The following is an 11,533-nucleotide window of genomic DNA, read 5'->3' on the forward strand; positions in this document are numbered from 1 at the left end:
CTTGCATTGAGGGGGCAGGGTGTGACGTTACACGGGGGCGGAGTCATAACATCACGATACTCCGTCCCCGAGGTCGGGAGGCATAACACTGAGAGCGTCCAGTACTTCCTGCAGTGCTTACAGGTGGATGCTGCACGCTAGATTGCGGGGGTCTCCAGCAGCGGGACCCCTGCGATCAGATATCTTATCCCCTATCCTTTGGATAAGATGTCTTGGGGCCGGAGTACCCCTTTAAGTACTGCTGCAAGAGTCCTGTGCACGTTGCATGGTGAATGAGCACCAGTGAAGACTGGGGACAGTTATAGACCATTGCTATGCTCCTGCATACACCTGACCCCAGTCTACATTGGTGTTCATCCCCCATGTAACTTGCACAGGACTGTTGCACCAGTATCGGTCACGGGCCTTCCATTACTTACAGCCTAGCCCAAAACATTGCTATATACTATACAAATTTATTACAAAACAGAATGTTTTATCTTTAGCACAGCCGATTGTGACATGGTTAATTAAGCTGGAATTCAGTATACACTTTGCCTGGAGTACAGATTTATTGTTGTCCCTATGTTTTATCCCAAAAGGTAGAAGGCATTGGCAGATTAAAGCTAATAGTGCATGGGGGCCATGGTGCAGCTGCCTTTAATAAAGATACTATGTTATGAGGGGGGCACCATATTGATGTAGGAGTTTTATTTTAAGCAAATGAAAGGAAAAATCCTTTATGCTTAGTGGTATGCTTAGTGCAGGACCCAGGTCCCATGTATGACTGATATTTTATCTTTGGTGCTTCTTCATTGTGGCCCTTGGGAGTGGTACAGTCTGACAATGTGGCCATTGGAGCAGAAAATGTTGTGCACCATCTAAATGATGATCTCAAGTAAAAACTAAATAACATGTTGTTTCTGCTAGGAATCAGAAAATTGTGTGTTGAGACAATCCAGATCTTCAGAAGACCTAGCCGAGATCGAGAGAACAAGTTCCACCTCATTTGAGACACCAGAAGTATTTTTGAGTGGTGACTTAGCTCCCTCTGACTCTGTGGATGAGCTTAGAAGTCTTGAACCATGTCAAGATGGCCCTGAGGTTCCTTTTTGCATTGGCTCTTCAGACGAAGACGTACAGAATAAACAGAATGGAGAATCCATTGTAGAGGCAAATACTCTGTTGGAGGTGCCAAGTCAAGCAGACGATGAAGCCATCGATTGCAAAACAAATGAGGATAAACATGAGAAGGTTCAGGTATCAGTATTACCCGGTAAATCCTCCAAGCTTAAAGAAAAAGTTGAAGGGCAGGAAGTGGCTGAACTACAAAGTACAAAAAAAACCACTTCAGAAAAGAAAGAAAAAAACATAAAGGCTAAAAGAGATTCCACCTTGACCCCAGATGACCGACTGCTGATTGAAAGGATCAAAAATTACTATGAGACAGCAGATGCTGGCGCATCATATCTAAGTAAGGAGGAGAGTATCTCCTACATTCCCACTGGTGTGGTGAAAGACTCGATCTTAAGATTCAATTACATTCTGCAGCAAGAGGTCAAGAAAGATCGAGAAAAAAGCAAATGCAAGACAAACGGGTGTGTTACTGAATCAAAGCAAGCAAATTGCCAAAGGAAGCCTCCTGCCCAAGCTGCTGAAGTAGCCAAAGTCAAAGTGGAAATGAACAAGGATGGACTGGAGCAGGAGTCGGAGTACAAGTCTTGTGCTGAGATACGAAAGGCCTGGAAAGAAAAGGAGAAGCCGAATAATGCAGAAATTGGAAGAGTGCTGAAAAGAGCAAAATCGAGAAGAAAAGACATGGAAGAGCCAAGTGGTGAACTGGTAATTGTGGAAGAATCTGATTTAGAAATTGGAGGTCAGCTGCCAAAAGATGGTCCTCTGAAGAGGGAATCGGTGAAGGAACAACAGAGACACAGCACAGAAGAAAATATCACCAAACAGGACTGTCACGTGAAGACAGCCAAGGAGGCCTTACCTGGTGACACGAGTAAAGCAACTTTGTGTTCTTCCGACATCGGTCTCTATGAAGGTGATGATATATGTCTGATCGAAAACTCTGAGAAAATCATTAACAAAGTGCAACTGCTGGCAAAGATGTACAGCGAAAAGATTGGTAGGATGAAGACTCAGAAAAAGATTGGGGGCAACAAGACACTGGAGGCTCAGAAGAAAGCGGCAGTGAAAACCCTCCCTCATGTCTCGGAGGAGAGTACTGGGAAGAGACATATGGCAGGTAAATACAATATAATGGTGATACGTGTACAGGGAAAGCCACATTTTACATGCAGAGATGAACTACACTTTAGCTATCTTTACTCCCAGACTTCCCCAACAGGCCATACACAGAATGCCTTCCTTTGTCCCTGGCCAGGGAGATCCTTCTGTCTGCTTTACACCAATCTTTAAAGGGATTATACCAAGATCAAGTTATCCCCTATCCTCATGATAGGTTCGAAAGACCCACAGAGAATAAACAGAGCATTAGGTGCATATGTATACTGCTGCTCCATTAATTCTGGGGTACAACTGACGTCCGTTCTTGGGATTGGTGGGGTTTCCAGCAGTCTCCTGTGGACAGGAGATAACTTATGATCTTGGGATAACCCCTTTAAGGAATTGCACACCTTGGGCCTCATTTACTAAGGCTTTTCCGACTAGATTTTGTAGGGTTTTTTGGTGTTTCATGTGTTGTGCACCAGAATTTCCGACCAAAAATTCTAAAAACCCTACTAACTATTCACTTTACTCAGAAAACCCTACAAAGGGGAGTGGTCATCAGGAAAAAGAGGCATTCCTCAAAGAAACCCTACATTTTTTAAAGAAACCTACAAATTTACTAATGTTTCCACATAAAATGTGGGGGTTTGAGCTCTGGAAAACCTGACAACACAGAGAAGTTGTAAAAAATGCAAAATGTAGGGAAAATCGCCAAATACAACAATAGTAAATACTGTGGAAAAATACCTGTCAGAAACAAAGACCCACAAAGAAAACTACACTTCACTCTTAGTAAATCAGAGCCCTTGTGTGTAATTATACCCATTTGATAGTAAAGGGAGTAAAGTTAAAACCTCTGCACACATGTGTCCTCACACCTTCCAAGCACATGCACACTCTTTATCTGTATCCACCAGAGTGCCTGTCTATTCTGGCACATTAAAGAGGGGGACCCCCGAATATGACCATTCATATAGGACTTGTAGACAGAGCTTGCACAACCATCAAGTGCCAGGATCCAGGAGGAATATCCACTAGGTTCCCCTCCGGCTTCTCTCTCCCTGCCTGCCTAATTTTCATTGACGGGTCTTTTCCCTAGAGAAGCAAAATAGGAGAAATCTAGTAAATGTTATTTGCCAAACCCAGCACTTTAGGTCTTCTAAGACACTACAGTGCTTTACAGTAAAACATAGTTTACTGTAAACATGGCACTTATTGTAAAGATGAGCGAAGTTACAGTGATTCGATTCGTCATGAACCTCGCAGCTCGGCGTTTGCTGACTTTAGCCTGCATAAATTAGTTCAGCTTTCCGGTGCTCCACTGGGCTGGAAATGGTGGATACAGTCCTAGGAGAGTCTCTCCTAGGACTGTATCCACCTTTTCCAGCCCACCGGAGCACCTGAAAGCTGAACTAATTTATGCAGGCTAAAGTCAGCAACTGCCGAGCCGAGAAGTTTGTGATGAATCGAATTACTGTAACTTCGCTCACCTCTAACTTATTGATATAACATGATACCCACAGCTAAGGCTTTATGAATGTTCTAATGGGTTCTCTTTAAACTTTACAACATTGAAATATGTATCTAACTGCGTCTACATATTTCAATATTACCTCTTTATTTTATTTACTGATCAACAATTTTAATTTTTTTTTCCATGCAGAGCCCCAGCTGTACGGGCATCTGATGATCCATGAAACTTTGCTTCATATTAACTGTGTTCAAGAAAATGGTCTCATCTTTCCAGCAACTCGTGAGAGCATTTTGGATCTTGTCAAAAAGGAGTCCCTATTGACTCCTACCAAACCTACAAAGGAGCAAGTCCCATTACCAAAGCAACCTGAAACAGATGAAGTAGCTTTACCTGCCCCGGAAAGATCTCCTACAGAAATAAAGAGATGTCCAGAGCACCTGCTTGATGTCTGTAAACAGGAAAATGAACTTTATGTGAAATATGACTTTGCCCCTCAACCAGCACCAACATCCAATGATACCAGATCAGATGATATCCATGCATCTAAACCATGCTTAAAAGAAGACGAGAAGACATCTGTAAACTGTGATGATTGCGAGGAAAGGGAAACAAGCGTATTACAGATCAATGTACCTGATAAAGTCATCTTAATGGCATCAAATACACTTCATGATGAACCAACACCAGTTGTTTCAGAAATCCTCGAATTAGAGCAAAAACGGGTTGAATTAATGTCATCTGACTCATCCAAGAACCATATAGATACTCACTACACTATAAATACAGCAGGAGAAACTTTAGGTGAAGGTCCAGAGACTATGGTTATCATAGATACAAGCCAGCATGTTGATATGTCGCCTAATACCGCAGCCAATAATGATGATCCACAAACAGCTCTACTGGTTATTGAATCATGCGTTCCTAACCAAGACTGCAATATTAGAGACACAAAATCCCCAGTTCCTTCAATCTCTCAAGAGAATGATGACCATTCAAGCTCAGACCTTAACTGTGCATCGTATAATACGCCTCCAAGTGACACCTCCGAATCACAAAAAGTTCAGAAACCCAGGGGAGTCTCGCCAGCAGTTATGGATGTAATGCAGCGTCTGCAGCTCGACTCATCACTTTCTATTCCATCCTCCAAAAACGTAAACAGCTCAAATAAACTAAACATGGCCACTCGTTCATCGTCCTTTAAGGGAAGCACTTCGACTGCCAAAGAATTTCAAGGCATAATGAAGCCAAAGGCACAAATTACGAGACAGAAAGCAGTTGTGGGGACCCCTGGCCTCTTATCTCCTTCCATTTTGCAAAGGAAATTGTCTAGGGCAGTAGCAGCATCCAAAAATAACCTAGAGTCACAGAAGGCTCTTCCCAGAAAAAGCCCCATGACAAAGTCTAGAAGTTCTGACAGCGACACACATACTCCAGTCATAAGGTCCCAATCCTCTCTCCCTAGTCCATCGCCATACAGAAATTCACTATATTCTGGACTTTTACTTAGTGATCCAAAACCCAGAGCCCTTAAAAATACAATTTTGTCTGGGAACCGAAAAGATGGTGAGGCAAGTCAGCTGGATTCCAAAGTAACACAAACTACTTCAACAAATGAAGGATCACATAAGCATTTGTCTTCTGCCTACCAAAAGGGAAATACGACAGAAACACCAGTTTGTCTTTCTCCAGGTTCACCAGTCCTCATTGCAATCCCTTGTCCTTCATCTATTAGACCAACACCATCATCCACAGTTTCTGAACCAAATTCACGGGTTCAGTCCCCTTTGACATTACGTTCTAGGATGTTTTCTCCTCCCCCAAGTCAAAATGCAGTATGTCCTAAGTCTCCTCGTGTCCCTTCCTTCTCTAACACCAGAGCGTGTTCATTTACTCCACTTTCCTTTAGTAATCTGGAGCGTTCATCTTCATCATCAGCAAACTCTACTCCAACTTGCACCAGTCCCCCACCTCATCCCTGGTCTCCTGGATTTTCTGCCCATTCCAGGAGATCCTTTGGAAGCAATGCATACAGCACTGGAGACAATCCTATCAGCCCAAGTTCACTGCATTCACCGGTTGGGTCCTCCAGTGAAGAAAATACATTTTGGTGTTCAAGCAGATCACCGCCATGTTTGGCTTCCGATTCGAATTCCCATACATCTGGCATCAGTACTCATGAGTTAACCAGCATCCACTGGCCTGATGTCCAAGAACTACGTACAAAGTATGGGCCCTTCAAAACACCGAAATTTACAAATTCGGAAAAGAAGTATGATTTGAAGTCTCCACCTTCTTTTAGGCAAAGCAAGTCTCTTGATGATAGAGCAGATCTATTCTCCAACACCAGTTCCCTGAATTTTGCAGCGTTACATTCCCCAACGGTAGTGCCTAGCGAAACCATAGAGCATTATGAAAGTACAGAGAAGTTGGACTCTTCTGACACAAAAGAAAAAGCCACCTTAAAGGCAAGTTATTCCACCACTGTTAACATACAAATTGGTGGAAGTGGCCGAATTGCATCTTTTAGCAATGCCCAGGTGAGTCTTACGCATCCCCTGCTCCAAGCTCCAGAGACACTCTCTTCCAGGAAGATAAACATTAATGGAAGCACCTTAGAGCATAAAAATGTGAATTACAGGAAAAAATAAGGAGGGAGGGGACTTCAATATATGAAACGTGTCCTCTAGATTAGAGGAGGAACAAAGAAGAACAATGATACCAAAGATAAGACACAACAATATACCAGTCTGCACTTTCTTTCTATGTAGAGCATTCTTATCATGTGCCAATATGGCGGGCCACAAGACGGTCAGTCAGTAGGACTTAATAGTAGGAGGTTCATTGAAGTTGCACTTAACAGTGAACTTTTTGCTGAAAAGATCTGTGGTAAGGTCTTTGTATTGTCAAACATACACCAAAGAAAAAATATGTTAATCTTCTGTACATACCCTTCACCACCCCCATAAAGTTACAGACATGAGACAATATTTCACAGGAATCATTTATTGCATTAAATTCTGTCTCATAGTACAGAACTTAAGAATAATGGGAAAACTTTATTGGGTATAAATAGAAAACAGTAATTATGAACGTAAAAATGTGCCATATGGAAAAAAAAAAGAATTCATCATAGACATGTAATTTTGTCTACGATACGGGAACAATGTCGTATTTCGATTCCTTGGGTCTGCCAAAAGATTACATCTTGAGGATATATTAAGTCTGGGTTATGAGTGGGTTCTTCTTCTGGTCTTTATAAGTCCTGTTGTAGCAGGGCCAGTGTATGTCAGCTCTTGGGCCACCCAGAGGAACCACTTGTCTTCTTGTGGGCAGGTCCGGCACAGATCAGGATACTTTAATTCTGTAATGTGAATCTACCGCTCTTCTTACCATACCAACCTGTGTTTACATGAAAGGGCATTGTGGAATTCTTTGAGCAGATACAGATTATAGAAGCAGTACATGAGGCAATGATTTTGGGCACGTTTTCTTCTTGAACAAGTACTTCTTACGTAGTAAAAGGTCTGTGGAGTTATGATGCTAGTCTTAGAGGGGTACTCCACTGGCCAGCGGTTGGAACATTTAGTTCAGAACGCTGTGCGGGGGTCGGCCACACCCCCTCGTGACATCACACCACACCCCCTAAATGCAAGTCTATGGGAGGGAAGATTAAGATTTTTAACAGAAGTAATTTCCAAATCTCAAAGGAGGTAGTGCGGCACTGCGTGAGTGTGCTGGATTAGGAATGGCAGGTGGGAGTTGGTGTAGCTGTAATGCCTCTGGTGGTGCTCAGATACTATAATAAGCAAAGTTCATAATATCCGTGAAGAGAAATGAAAATATCATCACTCACCAGTGTGGCTGCAGGGTCTTCTTTATTGAGACATACTCACATGCAGGGTACAGAAGAGAGGGGAGTGGGGGGACAAGTGGTGGCGACCGAGCTCTAGTTTCACACACTTGGTGTGCTTCGTCCGGCCATCAAATCTGTTTAACTTTCTGGCACCAGTTGATTTAAAAAGAAAATGACGTCATGAGCCCCGACACCCGCACTCAGTATTTGGAACAAAATGTTCCGAACGATGAGGCAGTGGCGTACCCCTTTAAAGAATACCTGTTATTGTTGTTTAGGGGTTTACGCTTTAAGACTCACTAAAAATCTGCAGAGAAAGCCATTGAAATGAATGTGTGAATAGTTATTATAAGGATGATGACAATCAAATATCAAAGGGTTAATTGAATCTTGACATTTATGGCATATCCACATAATGGGGATTATTTACTAACGTGATCCCAACTCTTTTTCTCTCGGGTTTTGCGCCCAAATTTGTTAAAAAAAAACAACTCCATTTTACAAGAAATAAAAACTGAAAGGGGGCGTGGTCACAGGATAAATGGGGTGCAGTCCCAACAAAAGGGGTGTGTCCTTGACAGTTTTGAAAAATCCCCAAATATTTACTAAGGTTTCCACAGAAAATGTGGTGGATTTGAGCTGAAGAATCAGAACAGTTGTAAAAAAAAAAGCAAAGTAAATACCTTGGGAAAATATTTGTCGGAAATCAAAACCAACAAAGAAAACTACACAACACTCTAAGTAAATAAACCCCAATATGTCATACATGCATGATGAGGGTCCCACCTCTGAAGAAGAGTCTCACAACCCCGTCTGGATGGATTTTTGCAGTCGAGGTGGTAGAAAACAGTCTATCAGTGATTGGGGAAAACACAACTGTCGTTAAAGGGGTATTTCCAGGAAAAAACTTTTCTTTTATATCAACTGGCTCCAGAAAGTTAAACAAATTTGTAAATTACTTCTATTTCTATTAAAAAAATCTTAATCCTTTCAATAATTACCAGCTGCTGAAGTTGAGTTATTGTTTTCTGTCTGGCAACAGTGCCCTTTGCTGACATCTCTGCTTGTCTCGGGAACTGCACAGAACAGAACAGGTTTGTTATGGGGATTTGCTTCTAAACTGGGCGGTTCCCGAGACAGGTGTCATCAGAGAGCACTTAGACAGAAAAAAACAACTCAACTTCTGAAGCTCATAAGTACTGAAAAGATGAAGATTTTTTAATAGAAGTAATTTACAAATCTGTTTAACTTTCTGGAGCCAGTTGAGATATATATATATATATATATATATATATATATATATATATATATAACAAAGTTTTTTTTCCTGGATAACCCCTTTAACTTCTATGGGAGTTAGGTGTATTAAACAACCGAATGGGCCGCTTTATACTCTTAAAGGGGTACTCCGATCCCAAGACATCTTATCCCCTATCCTTTGGATAGGGGATAAGATGTCTGATCGCGGGGGTCCCGCCAGCAGCGGGACCCCCACGATCAGACATCTTATCTCCTATCTTTTGGATAGGGGATAAGATGTCTTGGGGCCGGAGAACCCCTTTAAGTGTATAAAGCGGCCCATTCGTTGTTTTTGGCTACTCCAACAAGGCTTGCCGGCCAGACGAGGCGGGACCTGCATCTGTCAGACATTTATGGTATATTTTGTGTATTTGCAATGGGTGTCAAGCTTGGAATACATCTTCGAGTTGGGTAGATAGACGTAGTTAAAAAGTCATTTTCAATTATAATAATAGGGAACTGGATGTTAATAGAGGGAGGACCCTTGTTTATTACCGGTAAAGAGTGGCCGCCTTTTTTGTAAGGTGGAGAAAAGTAGGTTGCAAGTTTAGAGAATGTAGATACTTTAGTGTAACGTATGTGAACTGTGCTGTGATTCGGCTTCAGAATGGGATTACTTTAAAGGGGTACTCCGGTGGGGGGGGGGGGGGGGGAATGTAAATTAACTGGTGCTAGAAAGTTAGGCTGCGTTCACATCTCGATGTCTCCATCCAACTTGAGTACACCATTTTATAACTTAAAATCGTATATAAAGTCGGATCCATAAAAAAATCGGATCCATTACACACATCCGATTTGATCCGCATCCGATTTCACACGATTTTTTGTTCGGGTCTGAAGTCGGGTTTGACCACGATTTCAGACCCGAACAAAAATCGTGTGAAATCGGTTGCGGGTCGAATCAGATGTGTGTTATAATCGTATAATCATTTACTTTATATATGATTTCATACGATTTTAAAGGGGTATTCCAGGCAAAAACTTTTTTTTTATATATCAACTGGCTCCGGAAAGTTAAACAGATTTGTAAATTACTTCTATTAAAAAATCTTAATCCTTCCAATAGTTATTAGCTTCTGAAGCTGAGTTGCTGTTTTCTGTCTAACTGCTTTCTGATGACTCACGTCCTGGGAGCTGTCCAGCTCCTATGGGGATATTCTCCCATCATGCACAGCTCCCGGGACGTGACATCATCATTGAGCAGTTAGACAGAAAACTTCAGAAGCTAATAACTATTGGAAGGATTAAGGTTTTTTAATAGAAGTCATTTACAAATCTGTTTAACTATCCGGAGCCAGTTGATATATAAAAAAAAGTTTTTGCCTGGAATACCCCTTTAAGTTATAAAATGGTGTACACAAGTCGGATGGAGAAATCGTGATGTGAACGCAGCCTTAAACAGATTTGTAAATTACTTCTATTAAAAAAATTCTTAATCCTTCCAGTACTTATCAGCTGCTATATGATCCACAGGAAGTTCTTTTCTTTTTGAATTTCCTTTCCAGTCTGTTTAAGTTTCTAGCGCCAGTTGATTTAAAAAATATATATTTTCCAGTGGAGTACTCCTTTAAGTTACTCTGCTCCTAACTAGGGAGAGTTTATTTTAAGGTGACCACTGTTAGGTAGCTGTCCCTCCTTGGACCATCAGGATCCATTATACAGATTCATCATATGCTCATCTCTACTTTATTAATGCCATTGTAATTATATTTTTAAAAAACTACTGTATGCATTTTTTTATGGTTTACTGAGGTAAAAATTTTAATTTTTACTACATGGCACCACTTCAAATTGAGTCCAATTAAGAGTAAAGGGAGGAACTCACTGATGACCTTGCAAATATTTTTCTAATACTGGTGAAGAAACACGGACATAGCAGGATAGGGCATGGACACTGCTAACCAGAAGCAGGTAACAGCCGTTTCACGCCCAAGGGCGTGAAACGGCTGTTACCTGCTTGTGGTTAGCAGTGTCCATGCTGTATCCTGCTATGTTCTTGACCAAAGCTGAACATACCCATATGTTGCCAGAGTTTTCACTGTGACTACAGAGCGTTTGGATGACAAAGGTCCTGGGACTCCCTCTATGACATCCATATGTCCTAAAGGGCAGTGGTCCCCAACCCAGTCCTCAAGGCCCACCAACAGTCCATGTTTTTTTCAGTTAATCTGGTGGAATAGAATAGGTAAAAATTCTAACCCTGGACTGTTGGTAGGCTTTGAGGACTGGGTTGGGGCCCTCTGCCATAGGACCTATATATATATATACAAGAGTCACTGGTATACTGGATGGCACTAGATACTCAACCACTATTCATTATATGCTCCAGCAATAGGCTTCAGAACAGGTTAGGACTCGTTCACATTGCTGTTGTACTCCAGTAAAGGGAGCTCCGTTGGTCAATCCACAGGAAGGACGGGAGTTAAAGGGGTACTCCGGTGGAGGAAAAAAAACTTTTTTTTTTTTTTTTATAAAACAACTGGTGCCAGAAAGTAAAACAGATTTGTAAATGACTTCTATTAAAAAATCTTTACCCTTCCAGTACTTTTCAATGGCTGTATGCTACAGAGGAAATTCTTTTCTTTTTGAATTTCTTTTTTGTCTTGTCCACAGTACTCTCGGCTGACACCTCTGTCCGTGTCAGGAACTGTCCAGAGCAGCATAGGTTTGCAATGGGGATTTTCTCCTGC

General features: G+C 41.6%; 1 protein-coding gene across 3 annotated transcripts in view; it reads left to right on the forward strand.

Moving 5' to 3' along the window:
* The window catches only part of PLEKHG2 (pleckstrin homology and RhoGEF domain containing G2), a 114,639-nt gene extending 106,172 nt beyond the window's left edge, over positions 1–8,467 (forward strand). For all 3 annotated transcript variants that reach the window (XM_056541202.1, XM_056541203.1, XM_056541204.1), the window contains 2 exons: positions 910–2,233; positions 3,881–8,467. In XM_056541202.1, the coding sequence (XP_056397177.1) occupies positions 910–2,233; positions 3,881–6,339 (3,783 nt within the window). In that variant the 3' untranslated portion in view covers positions 6,340–8,467. The remainder of the gene's footprint in view (positions 1–909; positions 2,234–3,880) is intronic.
* Positions 8,468–11,533: the final 3,066 nt, after the last annotated feature.

The sequence above is a fragment of the Hyla sarda genome, chromosome 9 (genome assembly GCF_029499605.1).
Source record: "Hyla sarda isolate aHylSar1 chromosome 9, aHylSar1.hap1, whole genome shotgun sequence".
Lineage (NCBI taxonomy): Eukaryota > Metazoa > Chordata > Amphibia > Anura > Hylidae > Hyla > Hyla sarda.